At 42.2% G+C, this 26,880-nt stretch overlaps 1 protein-coding gene across 2 annotated transcripts in view; it reads left to right on the top strand.

Annotated features, from left to right (window-relative positions):
* The window catches only part of LOC121278045 (myelin transcription factor 1-like protein), a 363,597-nt gene that overhangs the window by 114,660 nt on the left and 222,057 nt on the right, over window positions 1-26,880 (top strand). For both annotated transcript variants that reach the window (XM_041188068.1, XM_041188067.1), the window contains exons 7-8: window positions 1,854-1,944; window positions 3,223-3,330. In XM_041188068.1, the coding sequence (XP_041044002.1) occupies window positions 1,854-1,944; window positions 3,223-3,330 (199 nt within the window). The remainder of the gene's footprint in view (window positions 1-1,853; window positions 1,945-3,222; window positions 3,331-26,880) is intronic.

The raw sequence follows: 26,880 nt of genomic DNA, 5'->3' as shown, positions 1-26,880 counted from the left end.
TCTTTAAACTAATGGTAAAAAGTGGCTGATAAATTGACATGCAAAAATAAAACCTTTTGAAATAAATTATGGGTCATTCACTCTTTCTACAAGTATTTCTTTGGTTAATCTCATAGATGTTAATCCTCACGTTACCTATTAGACTGTCAATAGGTGCAATCCTTATATATTCCTTAAGTATAACTATTTAGCACAAGGTGTCCAACCTATAGTCCTGGGCTTTTTGCAATTGATGAGCCCTGGAAAATCCACCCTCACAGCCCAGGTAATCTTGATTTATTTGCACTTTTATCTTTTATTTGATAAAGTTTTTGAATTTTAGAAGACTGAGGATTTGAAAGAGGGCTTTTTTTCTCACACCAAAATTTGCTAATATCAGCACTCGTCAGAAATGCAAATTGCTGGGAACATTAATTTAAACATGTTAGCAATTATGTGGATCATGAAGATATAAGCTTGGACACACCTGATTTAAACCTGTTTTGACTATTTGGCTGTTCTGTACTTAATTTAGAAATCATCTGATGAACCCAATTTCTTCATGGCAACTTTGTTATAATCCTAGCAGTAGGTTTGAATGGTTAATGGTTAAGAAAACTATTATTTTTGCAGTGATCAAGTTATTAATATACTAATAAGCATGGAATTGAGCCATTGAGACCAGAACATTCCTAGACTCGCTTTGTGGTCTGCACTGAATTCACTGATCTCAGCTGGAGTACTGCAAGGAGTGTTAACAATTGGCATCACATTTACTATCTGCGTTCATTCATGAGGAATTGCAACTTGGGTGAGTTGCAACAAGGCATCCATGTTCAATGAACGCCTGCATTAATTACAAACTTCAGAAGAGGAGAGGAGAAAACTATGCAAAAAAAAAGACTAATGGAATAGAGTTTCCATGTGAGTTCCCCAATCTCCTGCTGCAACTTCAATGAAACAGCCATTTATGCCATTTCTCCAGGGATTTCAGCTGAAGTAAAGGTGGAAGGGTAGGAAAACCCATGCAGAAATTACCGGTGTACTTATTTAATCAGATCTTCTTTATCATTCAGTTAAAAAGCATTCTCCATGTACCTGGCCAATTGAATGGTTAGCAATCTCTTTATCATTGTTCCTATTGTTCACAAATGTTTGTACTCAATTGATTTTTGATTAGTAGTATATGTGCTTTTGCTTCTCCTGCAATAGAACTAATGGTTCCCAGCCAAGGCGCATTATTAATATGGTGAGGGAGGTAACACAGTTAAGACGGTGATATCAAGAATGTTCAGTATATCAGTAAGGGTATTGATTCTTTTTATTTTCCCTATTGATAAGCTGGGCTTATCCAAGTCTAATGGAAGAATAACGAAGGCGGTCATAGATAGCCATTAGGCATGAGGTGTCCTTGAGATGCTCATTAGTACATTCATAGTCACTTTAGTGATGATATTGACCATATTTCCTTCCAATTTGATCTCACTATACAATTATATTATTTCACCTTATTTCAAATAACAATCTGTACTCTTAAAGGCATGCATTTTGCTATTTTGCATGTGCATTATGGCTCCATCCTGATATAGCTAAAGCATGAAACAATGAAAATTGCTTCAATCTGAGCTAGTTTAACTAGGAATAACATTTTTGCTAACAAATAACTACAGATGACTCTATCTTTCTGAATGTTTCAGCCTGATGCTGTTATTTTATGGTAAATAAAATATCTATTGGAAACCTAAATGTGGTCTTCCCTATTAAGAGCATATGTAATTAAATTGGGTTGGAGGTCTGAACTTATTCCCTCTCTTGCCTGTGTTTTCTTCTGTGTTCATTCTTTACTAATAGCTTCCAATCTTTTTTCTGTCAAGTTCTTGCCATGCATGAAAATGTGCTTAAGTGTCCTACACCAGGCTGCACTGGGCGAGGCCATGTAAATAGCAACAGGAATTCTCATAGAAGGTAAGCAAGGATTTTATTATACTGTAGTATCAGCTGACAAAACCTGCGTGGGCAATATTCATACATTCAAATATTGGCTACTTGACATTCCTTGTCCTTCCCACAGTGAGCACCACTAATAATCAATTATCTAAATAGCAGGAATTTTTTGCTGTTTAGTTTATTAATATTAGATAATAGAGGCATGTAGGAATCTCAGGATACTATTTTTTCAATTTAAATATTGTTCAACCAAGCTATACAATCTCTTCCCAACTTTGAAATCAGTACATAAGTCAACCGCATCAATGTGTAACTTGCAGGATGCACAGACTGGGAGGAAATAGAAAGGGAGCTACATTCCATTCACCAAAGAGGTAGATTATTGGAGCACTTTCCAACAAGCCCAACGTTTTTGCTGAATGCTGCAATTACTCACCTAGACTGTTTTAAAAACTTAAGAATGGAATGAGGAAAGGCTCAGTTGCCCTTAACAAGCTCACTTGCTCTACAGACCATGCTGTTAAGGAGTCTACCCTAGCCACTTGAAGACCAATTCTTCATGAACACTCTCTGGTTCCAGAAATAATGAAATAAAATTCCATAATGCTAATCCATTCTCACATTTCAACTACCAAAGCTAGCCAAATATGTCCTTTTCTCCCCCTCTACTCAGCATTCCCACCACTCTGTAGCAGAGAACCATTACTTTGCAGAGCATTTCATGCATGGACATGAAATAAAAAGTGGAAAGTTCTGTTATCCTATCTTCCATCAGCATACTGAGCACTAATTTTCTGATTAGAATCTTCCTCTTTTAGTCAGCAGCTATTTATTCAGCAAACAATAACTAAGCTCACTAGCTCACTCTGGCTGTGTCTAATCTTACCATTTCTTTTTCACCTCTCTTCTAGATTAATTGGTTTCTAACATGGCCAGTGGTTTTCTAAAGAAACATAGTTTTCAATTTATGAATGATAAATGAAATATATTTACATTCAAAATAATGATATCAGGCTGATTTTTCACAAAACCTAAGGTTAAAACTTTACCAAAGATTATGATAAAACCTTTAAGGTGCACTGGAAAAGACTGTGTGGTATATTAGAATATAAACATTTTAACCAAAGAAAATTGGTGAACTAAGGGTTAAAAGCAAACCTGCATGGTTGCTTTCACCTGTTGTGCTGCACTGTTTAATTACTTTCCTTGTGTCTTTTCTGATATTTGTTACAGTTCAGCCATATGTTTCCAATTTCCTTACTGCATGAGTGTTTAATTGTTTCTCTGTTCCTGCAGTCTCTCTGGATGTCCCATTGCTGCTGCAGAGAAGCTGGCTAAAGCTCAAGAAAAGCACCATAACAATGAAGCAACAAAATCTAACCAGGGTTCAGATCGTGTATTAAGGTAAGAGAAGCTTGTGTGCTAAATTCTGACAAGTTTTTTTTTAGCAAACTACATTTTCATTCAAACAATATATTGCTACATTAATGTAGCAAAGTTGAGCGCTGATCCAAAATAAATTTGTATTAATTCTTCTGTCTCGGGACTTTTACAACCTTTACAGGAAGTCGTCTCGATATTGACACACAGTAGCTTAATTCATTTTACTAATCAGTTAGTTCACTCCAAATGTTTTGTGCTGGGCTGATTCATATTGAGGTTCTATGATATCTGCATCAGAGAGGGATTGCTCTAGTCACTATGAGTGCTGGTATTGCTAATATGGTCAGGAAAATTTCCTCTGATCAGTATTTACAGAGTGATCAGGACCAGGTTGGAAAAAGGTGTTTCTGACTTCTCTAGGTATTGAAACCAAAGGAAATCCCCACAAGCACATTCATGGTGTTCCTTCACCTAGCAATTACAGCAATTCTTCTCCTCAGTGTGACTCACACTTGGAAAATTATCCGTTATTTCAATCACTGAAGTTTAGAACTGCTTTTAGACCATTGCTTGCCTTGATCTTTACTATTTTAAACTTTCTAATGACATTGATGAATGCTTTTCTTTAAAGCAATTGACCGTTAATGAGGATTGGATGGTATTACTCTTGATGATATTGCTGAAGTATGTAGCGACAACCAATCAGGAGAAGTAGGGCTGATAAAGCACTAGTTTGATTGTTTAAATTGATGAACACGGGTAGTGATGGCCAGCTATCTTGGTGAACCTTCCGTAAATGAATGGCTTAGCTTGTAAGTTGAGAGTTTGTGGTTACCTCACGCTGCTGATTGCAGATCATGTCATAGACTTTAAGAAGACAGACGGTGAAGTTCTTTGGCATATGGTTGTGTGTTTTATGCTACAATGTACAAGGAAGAAAGATGGTTAGAACTGCTGTTTTACATTGGATCCGCATGGTATCGAAAGATCAGAAGATCAGAGATTCAAAGGTATTTCTGTAGGCAATACTGGCCCTTGCATCCAGGTCACTCTAAAAGCTATTTTACTTTGATCCACATATTTCAAAATCTGAATGTGAGTTGGGTCACTGAACCTGTGCAGGGCAGCATTAATTTCATGCATGTGGGCAGGGTGTGGGGGGAGGGAGGTGGTGGAATTCTACATCTACGTCAGAAAATGAATGATAGTTTTTAATATGACTCAACTAATTTTTTGTTCTGTTCATTCATGGGATGTGGGCTTCGCTGGCTGGGCCAGCATTTATTGCCCCTCCTTAGTTGCCCTTGAGAAGGTGGTGGTGAGCTGCCTTGTTGAACCGCTGCAGTCCATGTGGTGTAGATACACCCACAGTGCTGTTAGGGAGGGAGTTCCAGGATTTTGACCCTGCGACAGTGAAGGAACAGCGATATATTTCCAAGTCAGGATGGTGAATGACTTGGAGGGGAACTTCCATGTGGTGGTGTTCCCATCAATCTGCTGCCCTTGACCTTCCAGATGTTAATGGTCACGGGTTTGGCAGGTGCTGTCGAAGGAGCCTGTGTGAATTCCTGCAGTACAACTTGTAGATGGTACACACTGCTGCTACTGTGCATCGGTGGTGGAGGGAGTGAATGTGGTACCAATCAAGTGGGCAGCTTTGTCCTGTACGGTGTCAAGCTTCTTGAGTGTTGTGGAAGCTGCACTCAATCAGGCAAATGGGGAGTATTCCATCACACTCCTAGATATAAATGGTCCAAGTAAGCAGCCAGCCTGAGCAATGAAAAGAGACATTCTATTCTGTTGAGTATTTGACCTTTCAATCTATGGGTAGAATTGTCCCAGATTTGTACTAAGTGAGGTAGTGGGTGGGTAAAACGACATTTTACACATCTGCTGCAATGGCGGGTTTTCACGCCGTATCGTCCCAAACCTACCACGTTATTTATGCATTCCTGGGAAACACGCCGTTTCGGTGGTGGGCAGGCTCTCATTCACCCGCCACGGCATCACCTTGCCGCTTCATCAAACTGGGCACCATATTTAAAGTCCAGCCATGTGTACACATCTCAGCTCAGGACTACTGCAGGAAAGATGTCCACAAAAAGCAAAAAGACTGCAGCCTCTAGGTTTAGTGACATGTCACTGGAATGCCTTTTGGATGCCATGGAGGCCCGCCACAATGTCCTCAACCCTGCTCTGGCCGCAGGATGACAGCAGTGTGACCAACCAGGCTTGGGAGGTGGTGGCAGAGGTGATCAGTGCCAATGCTGCACATAAGAGGTTGGCCATCCAATGCAGATAGAGGATGAATGATCTCATCTGTGCAGCTAGGGTATGGCAAACATCTCATCACTCTAAACTCACACACTCAAGCCCATCACACATTCACTGGCATCTCACTCACTGCCAACTCAAGGGACATCACCACCTATTCTCACACATATAGCCTCACATGTCCATCTGGCCTCATCTGCTCTGGAGACTAACTCTCAGCACTCACCATCTTGAGGCCAATTGCACAGATAAACATGTGCCCCCCACCCCCCGACCCCTTATAAAAACCCTGGGTTACTCTCCTTCCCCATTACAGCCCTCATCCTGCAGCCTCTTCCCTTGCCTGAGGCCACGTCTCCCACGTCGCCAGGCAGGCCCTGGCCCTGCAGCCATTGAAAAACCACTCACGTACGGCTGATCTGGTGGGTAGAGACCTGCCGTGAGCCCCCCTAAAAGTGATATGCTGTCTGTGAAGCCTGGTGCTGATGACTGTGAGTGCTGACTGAAGCAAGGTAGGCAAACAAACCTTGAAGTCCCAAGCAAAGTGCAGCCCACCAGATGCACGTCGCTTATGTGCTATTGTGAAACACGTTGGTGTGTTTTCCTGCTGACATGGTCAGATGATCCAGCTTGGGGAGTTGTGATTCCGGTGGGCTGCCCTAATAATGATATGCTGATGTATTACAATGAAGTTCCCGATGTCTGATGGCGGAGAACACAGCCCACCATCGGCAGGCTGAGCGGATGATCATGAATTGGTTTCACACTGTTGTGAAACCGATCACTCCATATTGTCTGCTCACACCACCAAACATGCCTGATGCCAGTGGGCACAGAAAACCCTGGCCTATGTCTATCCCTAAAACTGCTAATCCCATTCCCAACCCCAATCGCAGTACTTTTAAAAATAATTAAACAATGCAGCAATGGCTGTTCTTGGTTGTCTCTTCCCCACAGTTATGCAACTGAAATTAAGACCTAGCAAGGGAATATTTCCCACTTTTAAAAACCAGGCTGTTAATTTTTCCATGCTTTGTTTATTTTACCAACAACATGTAGAAACGCTAGTTGCATAATTTTTCATTTGGCTAAGTTTGTTGTATAGAATTTCATTAGCTTTTCTGACAGAAAGCTGGCTAGTCAGTACTCACCCACAATAGTGCCTGCTTCATGCTCCTTAAGCCATTCAACTTGTCTCACATTGCCCAAATGCACTGATCTGCCTCTGAAGGGTGAAGCTCTGAAGGAATTAAGCGAAGCAATGATTTTGTTCATCCTGATTCACTGATGTAGCCATTGTCAGGGTTTGAAAGTATTTGCTATTTTTGTCTGTAATCAAATTCTGAGGGTTGAAATCAGCAACCAAGAATAAATTACAATTCAAGTTTTTAAAATCAAATATGTTATCTGATTGTGCTTTTTCTGTTGAAAATTATATGGAAATTTATTTCTTGGTTAATTCCTGCCTTCTTTCTACCTGTAATGATTTATTTAAATATCCAAACTTTGAGATTGTTGACCTCTCGTGAAGGAATGAAAAATACAGCTGAGCAGCACATCTGGGCTTTTCAACAATTTGCTGCTCATCTGTTTAAAATGCTTTTGAGCTGGATGCTGTGTAGCTGCATAAACTGATAGTGTACAGAGCACAGTAAGCTGTGTAAACCCTTGATGATAGGTGGTAGAGTGGGTGCCTAATCTCCAGTGGGACCTGTACTCCCTATCAGTTTTTGTAACAATTACAGCTGTCTTCTTGTTGAACATTGGCACTGCCACGTTTTTTGCTGCTCCATTGTTCAAATAACTCTAACTCAACCGTTGAGCTAATTCCTACCTACTCTTTTTAATTTCCCCCATGGAAATTGCGACATCTTTCTTTGCATGGGTCTAAGGAAAACAACTAAAGATTTTTCAAAAAAAGTCATTCCTAATTTCATTCTCCAAGGATGACTTTTAACTTTCGATGATGATGTGGAACAGATGATACTGGATCACTGTGTTTATCTGTGCTGTAACTCTAGGGGGAGCACTTCCTGCACATGTGCAGATGCAGCGTCAGAGCCTGTGACATCACTGACAGCAATGTCCCAGGCAGATGCTTGCATTAAACACTGTGGGCAGGATTTTCCCCTTGGCGATTTGGGGGCGGGGCCTGCTCGCCGAGGGGAAAATGACGCGGGATGATGTAGGGAGGAATCTCCGACATCATAAATTTTTAGGAAGGTGGGCAGACAGCAAAATCAGCTGTCCGCCCGCTGACCTGTCAATGGCCAATTGAGGCCATTGATAGACTCATTAAGATAATTAGAGACCTGCCCGTCCAAGCTTAAGGCTGGTGGGCAGGCCAGGAGCCCCAGTGGGCTCCAGATTATTCATGAAACTTCACCCACCGGCGGGATGAAGTTTCATGTCTGTTTTTTAAACATTTAATAAATTTTATGTGTTTATTATTAACATGTCCCATCTCGTGTGACATTGTCACATGAGGGGGACATGTTAATAATTTCAATATTTAACTATTTTTAGACTTTACTTACCTGTCACGAATCTCCCTGAGACAGGACCTTGCCTCCAGGAGCAGTGCACTCTTTTGCGCGCATGCGTGACAGAGCACACTTTGACAGATGGGGATTCCCTCCCATAGCGCTTCCTGTCGGGCAGGCCGCTGGGCGGGCCTTAATTGGCCCACCCACTCAAAATGGCAGTGGGCCCCGTTTTGGTGGCGGGGGTCAGCTGTCCGCCCGCCGCCGAGCCGCTGGGGCCCGCACGCAATCCGAGGGCAAAATTCTGCCCTGTAACTCCAAGGCCAGGATTTTCAGCTCGGCATGCAGGCCCGACATGCCCGAGCGTGAAATAGTGTGTGATGACATCGGGCGAGCATCCCAAAGTCATCATGCACTCGCTTAAGACTCTTAAGCAGCTCATTAAGTAGAATTTTTCACTGTCCATCCAACCTTACAGTTGGCAGCCAGGCAGCCTTTGCATTTTTTGCAAAATCTCATCCACAGAAGTGATGAGGTTTCTAATAATGAATTATAAAAAATAACATTTTTAAACTTATTTTTAACATGTCCCTCTTCATGTGACTGACTCACATATGGGGACATGTTTATATTATTTGTGACATCTTAACTTTTCATTTTAAGAATCTTCAGCTTGCTGAGGCAGCTCTGTGCCTTCATAAGACCATAAGACGTAGGAGCAGAAGTAGGCCATTTGGCCCATTGAGTCTTCTCCGCCATTCAATGAGATCATGGCTGATCTGATAATCCTCAACTCCACTTTCCTGCTTTTCCCCACCATCCTTGATTCCCTTACTGATTAAAAATCTGTCTTTCTCCACCTTAACTGTACTTAATGACCCAGCTTCTATAGCCCTCTGCGATAAAGAATTCCACAGATTAACTACCCTCTGAGAGAAGAAATTCTTCCTCATCTCTGTTTTAAATGGGTGACCCTTTACTCTGAGATTATGGCCTCTGGTCCTGGAATCTCCCACAAAGGGAAACAACCTCTCAGCATCTACCTTGTCAAGCCCCCTAAGAATTTTATACATTTCAATAAAGTCACCTCTCATTCTTCTAAACCCCAATGAGTACAGGCCCAATCTACTCAACCTCTCCTCATAAGAAAATCCCTCCATACCCAGAATCAACCTAGTGAACTTCTCTGGATTGCCTCCAATGCTCTTTCCTTAGATAAGGGGACTAAAACTGTTTACAATATTTTAGGTGTGGTCTAACTAGTGCTTTGTATCATTTTAGCAAGACTTCCCTATATTTATACTCCATTCCCTTTGAAATAAAGGCCAACATTCCAATTGCCTTCCCTATTCCCTGTTGAACTTGTATGTTAGTTTTTTAGGATTCATGCACAAGGACTCCCAAATCCCTCAGTGCTGCAGCCTTCTGCAGTCTTTCTCCATTTAAATAATATTCAGCTCCTCTATTCTCCCTGCCGAAGTGCATAACCTCACATTTTTGCATATTATATTCTATCTGCCACTTTTTTGCCCACTCACTTAACCTGTCTATATCCCTCTGTAGACTTCTTGTGTCATCCTCACCACTTGCCTTCCCACCTATTTTTGCATCATCTGCACAATTGGCAATAGTACATTCACTTCCCTCCTCTGAGTCATTAATATGTACATTGTACATAATTGTGGCCCCAGCACTGATCCTTGTGGCACTCCACTAATTACAGGTTGCCATCCTGAAAATGCCCCTCTTATCCCAACTCCCTGTCTTCTATTAGTTAGCCAACCCTCTATCCGTGCTAATAAGCTACCCCCAATACCATGGGCTCTTATCTTATTAAGCAGCATTACGTGTGGCACCTTATTGAATGCCTTTTGGAAATCCAAATATATTACATCTACTGGTTCCCTTTTATCTATCCTACACGTTACCTCAAAGAATTCTAATAAATTTGTCAGGCATGATTTCCCCTTCATGAAGCCATGCTGACTCTGCTTGATTAGATTATGTAATTCTAAATGCTCTGTTATTACATCCTTTATAATATACTCTAACTTTTCCCAATGACAGATGTTAAACTAACTAGCCTATAGTTACCTTTTTTTTATCTCCCTCCCTTTTTGTATAAGGGTGTTACATTGGCAGTTTTCCAATCGTCTGCAACTTTTCCAGAATCTAAGAATTCTTGGAAGATTATGACCAGTGCATCCACTATCTGTGTAGCTACTCCCTTTAATATCATAGGATGCAGCCCATCAGGTCCAGGACCTATTGGCTTTTAACCCCATTAGTTTTCCTAGTATTTTTCTTCTAGTGATAGTTATTGTATTTTTTCCTTTCCCCCTCTTTTACCCCTTGATATTTAGTATTGGAATGCTATTAGTGTCTTCTACCATGAAGACTGAACCAAAGTATTTATTCAACTCCTCTGCCATTTCCTTGTTCCCCATTATTATTTCCCCATTCTGTAAGGGGCCCATGTTCATTTTGGTCTCTCTTTTTATATATTTAAAGAAGCTCTTGCTGTCCATATTTACTCTCAAAGTTTATTTTCTCTCTTTTTTTGGTCATCTTTTGTTGTTTTTTTAAACTTTCCCAATCCTCTAGCTTGCCACTAATCTTTGCCACATTGTATGTCTTTTCTTTTAATTTAATACTATCCTTAACGTCCATGGTTAACCATGGTTGGTTTATCCTCTTCCTAGAATCCTTCTTCTTCACTTGGACATATCTTTGTTGTAAGTCGTGAACTAGCTTCTTAAAGTCTGCCATTGTTCATCAACCGTTTTTTCTGCTAAAATCCTATCCCACTCTACTCTAGCAAACTCTGCCCTCATTCCTTTGTAATTACCCTTATTTAAGTTTAGCACACTTGTTTCCAACCCAAGTTTCTCATTCTCAAGCTGAATGCTAAACTTTACCATATTATGGTTGCTGTTCCCTTGGATATCTTTTACTCTGAGGTTATCTATTAAACCTGCCTCACTACACATTACCAGATCCAAAATAGCCAGATACCTAGCTGGATCCACAACATATTGTTCTAGGAAACTGTCCCAAATACATTCTATGAACTCTTGCTTGTGCCTACCTCTGCCAATTTGATTTTCCCAATATACATGAAGATTAAAGTCACCCATGATTAATGTACTGCCTTTTTTACATGCCTTCAATATCTCCTGATATTCTCTGTCCTACAGTATAGCCACTGTTAGGGGGCCTATAGATTACATCCACCAGTGTCTTCTTCTCCTTGTTATTTCTTACCTCCACCCATATGGATTCTACATCTTCCAATCCAAGATCCTTTCTTGCTATCATGCTTATTCCATCTCGTACTAACAAATCTACCCCACCACCCTTTCCTTCCTGCCTAACCTTTCGAAAAGTCACATACCCCTGAATACTTAGTTCCCAGCTTTGACCTCCTTGTAACCATGTCTCCGTAATGGCTATAATATCAAACCCATTAAACTCTATTTGTGCTGTTAATTCAGGTATTTTGTTCCAAATACTACATGTATTTAAGTAAAGAGCCATTAATTTTGCCTTTTTACCATTTGTTCCCCTTTGACCCTATTTGCTGCTTTTTTTTTATGTTTGTACATTCTGTCTCTTCCTGTCACACTCTGGGTATCATTACCTGAATAGCTGCCCTGCAAGGCTGCCATATCCTTTTGCTTTGTAAGCCTACGTATCCACTTTCCAGAACCTTCTGCCCACTCTATTTAGTTTAAAGCCCTCTCTACAGCCCCAGTTATTCAGCTTACCAGGACACTGGTCCCAGCACAGTTCAAATGAAGCCCGTCCCACTGGAACAGCTCCGTTCTACCCCAATACTGATGCTAGTGCCCCATGAACTGAAACCATTCCTCCCACACCAATCTTTGAGTCAAGCATTTAACTCCTTGACCTTATTTACCCTATTCCAGTTTACCCGTGGCTCAGGTAGCAATCCTGAAATTATTACCTTGGAGATTCTGCTTTTTCATTTAACTCCTAACTGTTCAAATTCTTTCAGCAGAACCTCCATTCTAGTCCTATCAACGTCACTGGTACCAATGTGAATGACAACATCTGGATCCCTCCCCTCCCACTCCAAGTTCCTCTCCAGCCTTGAGGAGATGTCCTTAACCCAGACACCGGGCAGGCAACACAGCCTTCGGGACTCACACTCATGGCTGCACAGAACAGTATCTACCCCCCTAATTATACTGTCCCCTACCACTACCACGTACCTATTTCCTCCCCCCACTTGAATGGCTCCCTGTGCCGTGGTCAGTTTGCTCATCCTCTCTGCAGTCCCTGCTCTCATCCACACAGCTCGCAAGCACCTGGTAACTGCTGGACAGTGGCAGGGGCCAAGGCTCCTCAAAGCAACTCCCTGTGCCCCAAGACCTGCTTCACCTCTTGTCCCTGATCACAGACCAAGTTTGAATTACCTAATCTAAGGGGTGTGACCGCCTCCTGGAGCAAAGTGTCCAGGTAACTTTCCCCCTCCCTGATGTGGAGGGAGCTTTCTGTGAGTGCACCCCGCGCATGTGCAAACTTCAGGGCTTGCACTCCTGCAGTCCCTGCCCCGGCAGCGCTGAGGACACTTGGATAATCCTAGGGAAATTGCCAGTGCAGGCACTGTCCCAGCTCAATGCTGCCTTAATAACTGGTAATTGGCACAGACATTTACAGAAAGAATGTTACCGGTTACCTTTCTTCACAGTGTTTCTGCTGGATATGTTTTGTTCACTTGACTGGTATTACAATGGCTGTAACTTTAAATCTGGCTGGAGTTATGTGGGCAACATCACTGGTAAAATCAATGGGTTGTTAGGTACACCACTCAGCTATTTGGAGAGAAATGACAAAATGCTGGTCTACATTGCAGCACCAGAATCGGCTGATTTCCCAAAAGTTTCACACCTTTCTTTACTTTTAAAATGCATTTATTTGCCCCATGATTTACACTTTGGGCAGAATTTTCACCTCAGTGGGCGGGCACGTGCCCAACCTGCTCGAGCATGAAATGACACACATTGACGTCGAGTGAGCATCCCGACGTCAATGCGCAGTTGCGCGATAGCTCGGTCGGTGGGCACGCACGGGTTATCAGCAGCGCGCCCACCAACAATTAAAAGGCCTGTTAAGGCCATTAAAGGATCAATTAACTTAAACTTTTCGCTGCCTGTCCAACCTTACAGTTGGTTGGGCAGGCGAAAAGGCCAGGTGGCTTTTGCACTTTTTTGGAAACGTCATCCACGGGCAGGTCGAACATCAAATGAAAATGAAATAAATTTTTTAATTTCATTCATAGCATGAGGGGACATGTTTTATAACATTTTTCAAATCTTAATATTTTTTTGAAGACCCTTCATGTCCCTGAGGCAGCTCTGTGCCTCTGGGCAATTTTCAAGCATGCACTCATGCGCATGTATGAAGTTTGTGTTCTCCCCGCTTGCCCTCCTCCCCCTCCCCCACCGACACAAGCAGTGCTGGGCACTGCCACTCGTTTTTCACACTGGGCAGGCCTTAATTGGCCCACCAGAGTGAAATCGCGGTCCGGCCCCGATCGTCGGTCATCTTCCTGACCGGCCTCAACGAGCCCGCCCAACAGGGGCAAAATTCTGCCTTTTGTGATGTAGGAATTCTTGCAGGAATGTCTGTTCCTTTGGAATCAAAAGAGTTTCATTACCTTTTAAAAGTGGTTTACCAATAACCCCTTGCTACTCCCTCTGGCTTTCTCCAAGGTCCCTTTCCACATTCTTTGTCACCTCCCGTCCCACCCCCGATTCTTCCCACGGCCCCTGAACTGCTTCCTTTGCAGTTGGCTCACTTCTGGAAAGGACGATGGGGAGTAGAAAGGACAATCAAGGGAGCAGCAGGAGGCTGTGGGAGGAAGCAGAGGACGGTGGCGAGGGGGGTCGGGGGATGTGAGGGGTGTTGGGGGACGTGAGACGAGCAGTAAGGGGAAGGGGATGTGAGGGGAGCCAGGGGATGTGAGGAGAGTGGGGAGGGGAGGAGAATGTGAGGAGGGTGAGGGGAGGGGGATGTGAGGAGAGCAGCTGAGGGAGGGGGTATGTGAAGAGAGTGGGGAGAAGGGTGGATGTGAGGAGAACGGTGAGAGAAGAGGGATGTGAGGAAAGCAGTGAGGGGAGGGGGGATGTGAGGTGAGAGGCAAGGAGATACAGGAGCTGAGGTTTTGGGACACATAATGACAATGGAAGCAGCTGGAGAAAATGCGCATCCGCCAGCAACCGGAGTGGGAACCAACCTCCCGATTTCCTTTCCCTGTTTGACGGTGGCAGAAACACCCCCTTCCTGATTACTCTCACGTAATGCTTCAACAGAAAGAGAAACCAGACGGAATGCGTAATGGGTGGCCAACTTGATATCGCCCATGTTACACTATTGTCAAGATTACTCCTCATGACCCAGCAACTTTTAGGTAGAAAATGGAAGTGGCACAAAATGGAAAAAGACTGGCACCTTCAGCGCTCTGTTCCAGTTTCGATGTCCATTTTTGACTTTGTTACAAACAAAGAGCAGGAAATGTCTCAATGAAATTCTTAGAATCTCCACAGAGTCCGATAATGTTTAAAAAGAAATTTGAACTTACAGTTCATAGCTGAAAAGGGTGACACAAGAAGATTTTGCATTTTGAGGTTTTTATTGTAACAAATGACAAAAATCACTGCTGAGAGACCTGCAGTGTCTCTTTTCGGGAAGGCCTGCCGAACCACACGCCAATCAGGCAATGGCAAGGCCACCGGCGGGTCTTCCCATGAAATTAAGACCCTGGGGCAGTAGTCCTGCCTAGCGAGCACAGCTGGTCAATCAGAAGCTGACAGCTCTTGTGCTCAACAGTGCCACTGAGGAGGCCATGGCTGCTGCTTGAAGGACAGCCCTGGAGTCCCAGGATTGCAGAAGACCAAGGCTACAGGTAAGTAACGTGGCAGGGTGGGTTAATATCAGCAGTGGTGGGATGAGGCTTTTAAGTGGTTATTAACTGGCCACTTAAGGGCCTCATATGGCAGTGGGGTGTGAAGATTGTGAATGGGCCTTCCTGCCCAGATTCTGGTAGAGGAGGTAAGGCAGCGGGGTTCAGGCATGCCACCACCACACATAAGTAAATGCCCTTCATGCCTCCAACCCACCACCAGCAAGAGCAGAAGGCTCCACCCATCATTAATTAAACACTATTTTTCTGGGCAACCTATACTTTAAACCAGTGAAAGGAATGTTCCTATTTCATACTAATCACACATTGCACTCCACGGAATATAAAGTCCTTTTAAAACAGTCTGCAGTTGCTCCCAGCTTCCAGTGGGTTTGTACTTCCCTGCTTTGCTGAGCAGTAACTTTGAGTGACCATCTCCTGGAGCTTCAGTCAGTTTTCGGAGAGTTTCCTAAATTCACTATCAGCAGTATAGCTTGTCTTAATGATTCTTCCCCTTTGGTCATGCTAGGATGAATCTCCTGGACTATGTGGGTGGTTGAGGGGTGTGTCTCTTTGATGAGAGACCGTCTCCGTCTCGCATCCGGCTGCGGTAGCTCGCAAGCAACGTCTTCTCTCTGCTGACCACACAAAACTGTTGTCCGTTAGTAATATTAAATAGGGAAGTCTGTAACCTCATCTCAAAAATGGCTTTCTCTGCCCTCTTCCCAAGACAACATGAAACATGTTAACCTTGCATCCAGGTAACAATGTTGATTAGTTATTCTTGACCCCAGCTCTCTTTTGTCATAGGAATAAATGGACAGTGTACAGCACAACTGTTTACATCCTGCTTCAACACCTTTCTGGGACTTTGGGAGATTTAGCGTCTTCACTGTTAACACAGAGGCTGCTGCCCTTGTCCCCAAGCATAAGTATTTGCACCTTATTCCTAGTAAAACAATCTATGCTTTCCTTTGACCTCTACCATTCAAACCACCCAAGCTTACTGTTAGGCAGACTTTAGAACAGATCACATGACCCCATTGATTTTACCCTAAATTTAAAAATACAGTCCCAAAGCATAAACCTCATAAATGTAATAAAATACATCATGTTACACACAAAAAGCCACATCCACTACTCATTGGTGCCTGAACATAAAACACTAGTTAAAGATTGCACAGTGCAAGTGATTAGCTTGCCCAATAAAAGAAGGGGGCCCATGTTTCCTTTTCAGCCATGTTAGAGTTCCAAAGACTTGCTCAGTAGCTTTCTCAATATCTTGCATCAGAAAGTAAAAAAATAAAAACAACAGCTCATAATTGCAGAGACTTAATATAAAGACAATTGCATGGTGTGTGGTGGGTGGGGGCGGGGAGTGGCAAGTGGGGGAGGTAGTTGGAAACAAGAGGTAGACAGACCAAATATGTAGCTCTGTGTATGTCATACCCAACACAGAAATTGTTTGACCATGGTACCAGTCTTGTTAGTTATCAATAAAATATATACTGCACTGTGTCAATTCGTGTCAAGCAAAAAACAAGATACCATGGGTTAAATTTTCACCTTGATCTTCACTACCTGATTGGTAATCTGATGGAACAGATCACTAACCAATTCTAGAAACTGCCTAATTTTACTTACATTTAAACCAATGGGAAGAAAATTAAAAAGGTTCTAAAACATGCAAGAGATACAGACTACAGATTACCAAATCCCTCAACCCCACCACTCCTCCCAGGGGTGAAGGTAAAGGTTTTTCCCCAAACACAACTCCATGGTCCTGCTATAAATGAAATACATCAGACATTGTTTTAAACTATTGCTATCCCAATTCTATTATGCCACAATAGACTTTGGGAACTGACTTTTAAATGCTGAATGCTCACATTATTTTAGCAGCTAAAGAACAAAGTTTCTGAGGCCAGAATTTTCTGCTTGGTGTGCGAGGGTGGGATCAGCCCGCCCAATGGGGAGAAAATTCTCCTCTGAGAGAAATTGTAAGGAATATATCTTTTTATTTCAGCTGGACTGATGTAAAGAACATATCTTATTATTTTCTGTTGGATTGTGGATAAAAATTACAATGGCTGTAGTTTGAAAGACATGTCCACTGGGACAGGATGAAAGATATATACAATGTTGCAGGCCTGGAACAGACTGTGCCATGAAAGACAGGATGGTGCCAGAAAGGAGTCCTAGATCAACGGAGCTACCTGACAACAATGTTTAATTGGCTTCTGACCAGGTGACCAGGTTCTGTATGAAAGCAGTGCAGAAGAATAGCTCCTAGCCTGAAAGGAACAAGACCTAAAACCTCTTTCTCCTGTTTGTGGAAGATTCCAGAAATTCTACAATAATAGCTAGCTGTTTTATTTCTCCTCATATCTCTATAATCTGCTCTCTGAAAACCCCTGTCAAGAGAGAAAGGGGAAAATCACTGTTAGAGACATTGAAAGGCAAGTGCTCAAACAATGAACTAAATACTGAAAGTGCCGGAAGACCACCTCATGTCATCAACAAGAATTGAAAGGAATTTGGAGGATATTGATCAAAATCAACCCATTGAATCCTGTACCCTTGAATTGGTGCTATCGAACTGTTTTACCCACGCTTAAAACCCATGTTTTGTGTGTGTGGGCGTGTGTGTGCACGTGTGTGTGCGGATTTAAGAGGGGGGTAGCATTTACATTATAGTGTTAGAAGTTAGCAGTTCATATTTCTTTCTTTTGCCGCTAGTTAAAAACAATTTGTTCAAGAAACAGTTATTTACTTATGAAGTTTACAAACCTGGTGCTCAGATTTCGTCAACCTAAGTTAAACAGTTAGGTAGAATTGGGGCAATCTGCTGGTTTGGTCAAACTTTTCACATTTGTCATGGCTCGGGGAATGATGGGGCTTAAAAGTGCAGCGCACTATCCCCAGTGAGTCGTGACAAAGTTTGGGGGTTTGACTGAGATATTTTGGAACAATAGACAACGACAATTTGGGTGTAGATTTAGTGAGTAATAAAAACTAAAAGGAAACACCAGGTCTGTCCTGTCAAAAATAACATGGCACTGGAAAGTGCTAAAGCTTTCCTGCAAGTGGAAGAGATGTTCCTGATGACTTTACAAGTTAGCCCAAAAGCCTGGTTAATCAAATTGGCAAGTAAATTAAGAGTAGGGTTGCCTGCCAAAGCTAGGAAGGCAGAGATAATCGAAGAGATGGCACAGCATTTGAAATTGGAAGGAATACCAGAGAGACCGAGTTCTCCAAGGGATGGTTCATTGGAATGGGCTCAAGTTCAGTTGTAAATAAAAAAAATGGAACTGGAGGCAGCAGAAAAGGAAGGAGAAAAGACACTTTAAAGGGAGTTCGCAATGGTAAAGAATTGATAGCTGGGAATATATTGAGATCTCCTTCTCAGGAGGGAAGGTACTGAGGGTGGAGGTGAAACTCAAAGACTTAAGTGTTTCCATTGTAATAAAGTGGAACACATTCATTCAGGATGCTGGAAGTTGTGAGGGAAGCCCATGGGACTTATTGGAGTTCATAAGAGTGAATCCGAAAAGGGAACTCAGGAAGAAAATGATGTGGATCAAATTGTAGCTTTAAAAACAAATAAGGGTCTGGAGGTAAACACTGTTGTGCATGCAAGTGAAGTGAATAAGGTAGTTGAGAAATATAAAGGGTTTTTGCCTAAAGGAAAAATAACCTCTTTTTCATCAAATGATGCAGCTAAGCCCAAAGAATATTAAGGGATACAGGAGCTACCCAAGCTCTTTTACTGGAGAAGGACCTAGTTTTCCCTCCAGAGAGTTCAATGAAAGCTGAAGTATTGGTAAACGGGATAAGTGGAGAGTATATCCCGGTTCTATTGTACAAAGTGCAATTGGAGTGTGATTTGTTGTCTGGATCGGTTATTGTTGGAGTGGTTAAGAAATTACCCATGGATGGAGTTGATTTACTCCGGGGGAATAATTTGGCAGGAGTGAAGGTTAAAGCTTCGCCCATAATTACAGAAAGTCTGAGAGACACTGAAGGGACGGAACAGTTACATGAACAAGTTCCTGGTATTTTTCCATCATGTGTGGTGACCAGAGCAATGGCTAAACAAAGTCCATCATCAGAGGTCAAAGTAATACCACAAGCAGATGTTAGAGTAGCCAAAACTTTCTTTAAGGATGAGGATAATTCAAAAGAAGTGTTTGGCATGTCTTCATTAATTGAGGCTCAGAAAGCAGATCCAGAATTAAACAATTTAGCACAGTCAGCTCACTTTGAAGCTGAGGCAGAAGGAGTTCTGGAGTACTATTACATTAAAAACAGAGTTCTAATGAGGAAGTAGAGACACGCTCACCGACCTGCAGATCAGGAATAGACGGTTGTTCATCAGATCGTGGTACTACCCAAATATCGTAAGGAGATATTGCGAGTAGCACATGATATCCCTATGGCATGACATGGCAGAATACGGAAAACCCAAGCATCGATAAACAGGCATTTTACCTGACCAAGACTTCATAAGGATATATTGCAATTTTGTAAAACGTGTCATACATGTCCGGTAGTAGGTAAACCGCAACGTGTAATCAAATCAGCACCTTTAATACCCATACCAGTGTTTGAAGAGCCACTCAGTCAGGTTTTAGATTGTATGGGACCATTACCCAAAACGAAAGAACATCAGTATATGCTTACAATCATGATATGACAATCTGATTTCCAGAAGCTATTCCTTTAAGCACAATTACAGCTAAGTTGGTAGTGGAAAAGTTAACTTAGTTTTGCACTTGTTGTAGCCCACCAACTGAAATATAGTCTGACCAAGGTTCTAACTTAATGTCTAAAATTTTCCAGGACATAATTGACAGTTTGGATATCAAACAAAGTCTACTGCCTATTATCCACAAACACAAGGAGCTTTAGAGAGATACCATCAGACTCTCAAAACCATGATAAAGACCTATTGCCATGAATACCCAAAGGATTTGGACAAAGCGTTAGATTCCTTGATATTTGCTGCCAGAGATTCTCTGAATGAATCTATTGGATTTAGTCCATTCAAATTGATCTATGGTCATGAAATAAAAGGTCCATTAAAAGTGATTAAGGAAAAGCTCTGAAAGCAGAAAGACAAATCCTCCATGTTGGATTACATGTCCATGTTTCTAGAAAGACTCACAGGAGCATGTAAAGTAGCAGTGGTTTATTTAGATGATGTTGTAATATAGAGTGACGCATGGGAAGAATATGTACAGCAATTAGAGGACCTGTTTAAGCAATTGCAGATGGCTGGCTTAATCATAAACCTGGCCAAAAGTGACTTTGCAAAAGCAAGGGTAACTTACCCAGGTCACCTCATAGTACAAGGGCAAATGTTGCCAAAAACAGCAAAAGTGAATGCATTGAATATTAGAATATTCTATTAGAATAGAATTTCCCATTTCTAAAACTAAATGAGAAATTTTAAGATTTTTGGGAACGTGTGTGTTTTATAGGAAGTTTATGCCTAACTTCTGTACAATAGCTGTACCTCTCACCAATTTGTTAAGAAAACAGGCAAAAGCGGTATGGTCAGCAGAATGCCAAGCAGCCTTTGAACAGCTGAAGGCAACCTTAATAAATGACCCAGTGTTGGCCACCCCTGACTTTACCAAATCTTTTAAATTGGCCATTGATGCTAGCGACTTAGGGGTAGGTGCAGTCCTATTACAAGATGATCAATTAAGGATAGAGAAGCCGGTGGGGTACTTATCCAAGAAACTAAATCAATATCAGAGGAAGTACTCTACAATAGAAAAAGAAACGCTAGCATTGTTGTTGTCTCTTCAACACTTTGAAGTTTATGTCCAACATGATAACAAATAAACACTAAAGTATACTGACCATAGTCCTCTGGCATTCATTGGAAAGTTTAAAACTTGAAATGCGAGACTGTTTAGATGGGGTCTATTGTTTCAACTATTCAGTGTAAAGATTGTTCACATTGCCAGTAAAGATAATGTGATCGCAGGTGCATTGTCCCAGTTGTAAAATACTAAAATAAGTTAAAGGGGTAAGAAATGTTGAAGATTGTCCAAGATTGTATAAGGGGGAGGAATGATGAATGGAAGTAATTCTCATGTTTTATTGTTTATGTGTTACATGACTTGTGATGAAACGCATTTTGAAATGGCTTCTAAGGGTGGAGGCATGTAAGGAGCATACCTTTTTATTTCTACTGAACTGCTGTAAAGAACAAATCTTTTCTGTTTGATTGTGGATTAAAATTACACTGGCTGCACTTTGAAAGACATATCCACTGGAACAGGATGAGATATATATATATATATATATATATATACATATACAATGTTACAGTCCTGGAACAGAGTGTACAATGAAAGACAGGATTGCGCTGGAAAGGAGTCCTGGATCAAGGGAGCTGCCTGACAACAACGTTTTAATTGGCTCCTGACCAGGTGACCTGGTTTTATGTGAGGGCAGTGCAGAAGAATAGCTCCTAGCCTGAAAGGAACAAGATCTAAAACCTCTTTCTTCTGTGTGTGGAAGATTCCAGTAATTCAACAATAATAGCTAGCTGTTCTTTTTCTCCTCATATATCTATAACCTGCTCTCTGTCTGAAAACCCCTGTCAAGAGGCAAAGGGGAAAATCACTGTTAGATACATTGAAAGGCAAGCGCTCAACCAGTGAACTAAATATTAAGTGCTGGAAGACCACCTCGTGTCATCAACAAGAGCTGAAGGGAATTTGGAGGACATCGATCTAAATCAACTCATCGAATCCTATACTGTGGTATTGGTGCTATTGAATTGTTTTATCCCATCCTTAAAACCCATGTTTTGTGTGTCTTATGTGTCTTTTGTGTGTCTGTGTCTGTGTCTGTGTGTGTGTGTGTGTGTGTCTATATAGGGATTTAAGAGCAGGGTAGAGTTTAAGTTATAGTTTTAGAAGTTAGCAGTTCATATTTCTTTCTTTTGCCACTAGTTAAAGACAGTTTGTTCCATAAACAGTTATTTACTTATTAAGTTTACAAACACCTAGTGCTCGTATTCTGTTAACCTAAATTTAAACAGTTAGGTAGAATTTGGGCAAACTGGTAGTTTGGTCAAACTTTTCACATTTGTCATGGCTCGGGGAACAGTGGGGCTTCATATTACAGTGCACTATCCCCAGTGAGTGGTGACAATATATAGAGGGACAGTTCTGGAGCCTCAAGTGGGTTTCTAGCTCAGGTTTTGTAGCATTTTATCTCAATTATTGCTGGAAATACTCAGCCACTCTAGAGAGTGGAATTTTTATGGATCCATCATGTTCAGCCAGTATCACAAGAAGTTATAACGAGGGAGAAAATGCTCCTCTTAACCCGAATCTCTGCGTAAAGCTGATGGTCAAGTTTTAGCTGAAATCTTGACAGGGACATTGTCCAGCCGGAATACTGATGCCAAAATATAATGAACTGAGCCAGATTTATTGCTAATTTTAAAATTATCTCTATTTGTTTAACTCTGTTTATGCTTCTTTGCAGTTTCTAATTTATTCTTTGTGTTTTTCTATTTGTGCCTCACTCCCATCTGTTTTTCTCTGTATGGCTTTCTCTGCAGTGTCTGAATCTCTCTATCTTCATGTTTTCTTACTCAGTATGTTTCTCCTCCAATTTCTTTCTTTCCTCTTCCACATGTTTCTCACACATGCCTTGACTAATGTACTTAATTTCTACATCTTAACATTTTTGTTCAGTCCAGGATATGCAGCAAAATGGGAGGCAACACATAGAAACACAGAAGCATAGAAACTAGGAGCAGGAGTGGGCCATTTGGCCCTTCGAGCCTGCTCTGCCATTCATTATGATCATGATTGATCATCCAATTCAATAGCCTGTTCCCGCTTTCTCTCCATACCCTTTGATCCCTTTTGCCCCGAGAGCTATATCTAACTCCTTGAAAACATACAATGTTTTTTGGTCTCAATTACTTTCTGTGGTAACGAATTCCCCAGGCTCACCACTTCCTGGGTGAAGAAATTTCTCCTCAACTCAGTCCTAAATGGTCTACCCCATATCCTCAGACCGTGACCCCTAGTTCTGGACTCCCCCACCATCGGGAACATCCTTCCTGGGTCTACCCTGTCTAGACTCTGTTAGAATTTTATAGGTTTCTATGAGATCCCCCCTCATTCTTCTGAACTCCAGCGAATATAATCCTAATTGACTCAATCTCTCTTCATATGTCAGTCCCGCTATCCCAGGAATCAGTCGGGTAAACCTTCGCTGCGCTCCCTCTATAGCAAGTACATCCTTCCTCAGATAAGGAGACCAAAACTGCACACAATATTCCAGATGTGGTCTCACTAAGGCCCTGTACAATTGCAGCAAGACATCCCTGCTCCTGTACTCGAATCCTCTGGCTATGAAGGCTAACGTACCATTTGCCTTCTTTACCGCCTGCTGCACCTGCATGTTTACCTTCAGCGACTGGTGTACGAGGACACCCAGGTCTCGTTGCACATTCTCTTTCAATTTATAGCCATTCAGATAATAATCTGCCTTCCTGTTTTTGCTACCAAAATGGATAACCTCATATTATACTGCATCTGGCATGCATTTGCCCACTCACTTAGCTTGTCCAAATCACACTGAAGCATCTCTGCATCCTCGTCACAGCTCACCCTCCCACCCAGCTTTGTGTCAACTGCAAATTTGGAGATATTACATTTAGTTCCCTCATCTAAATCATTAATATATATTGTGAATAACTGGGGTCCCAGCACCAATCCCTGCGGTACCCCACTAGTCATTGCCTGCCATTCGGAAAAAGACCCGTTTATTCCTACTCTTTGTTTCCTGTCTGCCAATCAGTTTTCTATCCATCTCAATACACTACCACCAATCCCATGTGCTTTAATTTTACATGCCAATCTCTTATGTGGGACTTTGTTGAAAGCCTTCTGAAAGTCCAAATAAACCACATCCACTGGCTCTCCCTCATCAACTCTACCAGTTACATACTCGAAAAATTCCAGTAGATTTGTCAAGCATGATTTCTCTTTCATAAATCCATGCTGACTCTGTCCGATTCTGCCACTGTTTTTCACGTGCTCAGCTATTAAATCTTTTGTAATGGACTCTAGAATTTTCTCCATTACCGACGTCAGGCTGATTGGTCTATAATTCCCTGTTTTCTCTCCGCCTCCCTTTTTAAATAGTGCAGTTACGTTAGCTACCTTCCAATCTGTAGGAACTGTTCCAGAGTCTATAGAATCTTGGAAGATGACCACCAATGCATTCACTATTTCTAGGGCCACTTCCTTAAGTACCCTGGGATGTAAATTGTCAGGCCCCGGGGATTTATCGGCCTTGAATCCCATCAATTGCCCCAACACCATTTCCCTACTGATTTCTTTCAGTTCCTCCCTCTCATTAAACCCTGTGTTCCCCAACATTTCTGGTATGTTGTTAGTGTCCTCCTTTGTGAAGACAGAACCAAAGTATGTACTTAGTTGGTCAGCCATGTCTTTGTTCCCCGTTACAAATTCCCCTGTTTCTGACTGTAAGTGACCTACAATTGTCTTCACCAATCTTTTTCTCTTCACATACCTAGAGAAACTTTTACAGTCAGTTTTTATGTTCCCTGCAATGCTTACTCTCATACTCTATTTTCCCCTTCTTCATCAACCCCTTGGTCCTCCTTTGCTGAATTCTAAAGTGCTCCCAATCCTCAGGTCTGTTGTTTTTTCTGGCCAATTTGTATGCCTCTTCCTTGCATCTAATACTATCTCTAATTTCCCTTATAAACCATGTTGCAATGGTTTGGCCACCTTTCCTGTTTTACTTTTGTGCCAGGCAGGAATAAACAATTGTTGCCGTTCACTCATGTGCTCTTTGAATGTTTGCCATCACCTATCCACCGTCATTCCTTTAACTAACGTTTCCCGATCCATCATAGCCAACTCGCGCCTTATACCATCGTTGTTTCCTTTATTAAGATTCAGGACCCAAGTCTCAGAATCAACTACGTTACTCTCCCCATCTTGATGAAGAATTCTATCATGTTATGGTCGCTCATACCGAAGGGGCCTCGCACAACTAGATTGCCAATTATTCCTTTCTCATCACACAACACCCAGTTGAGGATGGCCCGTTCTCTCATTGGTTCTTCAATGTATTGGTCCAGAAAAACATCCCGTATACACTCCAGGAATTCCTCCTCTACGGTATTGTTACTAATTTGATTTGCCCAATCTATATGCATATTAAAGTCACCCATAATTACAGATGTTCCTTTGTTACATACGTCTCTAATTTCCTGTTTAATGCCATTCCCAACATCACCACTACAGTTTGGGGGTCTATATACAACCCCCACTAACGTTTTTTGCCCCTTAGTGTTTCTCAGCTATACCCTACAGATTCCAAGTCGTCGGAGCTAATATCTTTCCTCACCATTGTGTTAATTTCCTCTTTACCCAGCAATGCAACTTCACCACCTTTTCCTTTTTGTCTGTCCTTCCTAAATACTGAATACCCCTGGATGTTCAGTTCCCATCCCTGATCACCCTGCAGCCATGTCTCCGTAATCCCGACTATATCATACCTGTTTACATCTATTTGCGTGGTTAATTCACCCACTTTATTGTGAATGCTCCTCGCATTAGGGCACAAAGCCTTAAGGCTTGTCTTTTTAACATTACTTGTCTCATTTCCACTATTTTTCGCTGAGGCCCTGTTTGATTCTTGCCCTTGATTTATCTGACTATTGCTTTTCTTATTCCACTTTCTGTCTTTTGTTCTTGTCTTTGATTCCCCCTTCCTCTAACTCCTTGCATAGGTTCCCACCCCCCCCTGCCATTTTAGTTTAAACCCCCCCCACCAACCACTCTTGCAAATATTCCCCTTAGGACATCAGTCCTGGTCCTGCCCAGGTGTAACCTGTCCAGTTTGTACTGGTCCCACTTCCCCCAGAACCAGTCCCAATGTCCCAGGAATCTGAAACCCTCCCCCTCACACCATCTCTTCAGCCACGTGTTCATTGGATATATCCTGCTATTTCTGCTCTGACTGGCACATGGCACTGGTAGCAATCCTGAGATCACTACCTTTTGAGGTGCTACATTTCAACTTACTTCCTAACTCCCTATATTCTGCTTTTAGGACCTCATCCCTTTTATTACCTATGTTGTTTGTACCAATATGTAACATGACCGCTGGCTGATCACCCTCTCCCTTCAGAATGTCCTCTAGCCACTCTGAGACATCCTTGACCCTAGCACCAGGGAGGCAACATACCATCCTGGAGTCTTGTTTGCGGCCACAGAAACACCTATCTATTCCCCTTACAATTGAATCCCCTATAATTATTGCATTCTCATACTTTTTACTCCTCCCCTGTGCAGCAGAGCCAACCATGTTGCAACAAATTTGGCTGTTGCAGCTTTCTGCTGAGAGGCCATTCCCCCCAACAGTATCCAAAGTGGTATATTTGTTATGCAGGGGAATAGTCACAGGAGATTCTTGCACTGCCTGCCTAGTCCTCTTGCTTTGCCTGGTGGTCACCCATTCCCTTCCTGCCTGTGGACTCTTAGCCTGCGATGTGACCACCTCTCTATATGTGCTATCCATGATACTCTCTGCCTCGCGGATGCTCCACAGTGTCCCCAGCCGCCACTCCAGCTCCAAAGTCCGGGCTTCCAGGAACTGCAGCTGGAGGCACTGCTTGCACACATGCTGGCCCCAGGCACTGGAAGTGTGCCCGACTTCCCACGTAGAGCAGGAGAAGCACACCATGGCTTTGAGCTCTCCTGCCATGACTTACCCCTTTAAATTAAATTAAACCTTTTGGAAGATACTTAATATCAATTACTCTCGGGCCCTTCTTCCGTGCTCCTTGTTGTTACAGAATAT

This window comes from Carcharodon carcharias, chromosome 5 (genome assembly GCF_017639515.1).
Source record: "Carcharodon carcharias isolate sCarCar2 chromosome 5, sCarCar2.pri, whole genome shotgun sequence".
In the NCBI taxonomy this organism is placed as follows: Eukaryota; Metazoa; Chordata; class Chondrichthyes; order Lamniformes; family Lamnidae; genus Carcharodon; species Carcharodon carcharias.
This window is presented reverse-complemented; position numbering and strand designations above follow the sequence as displayed.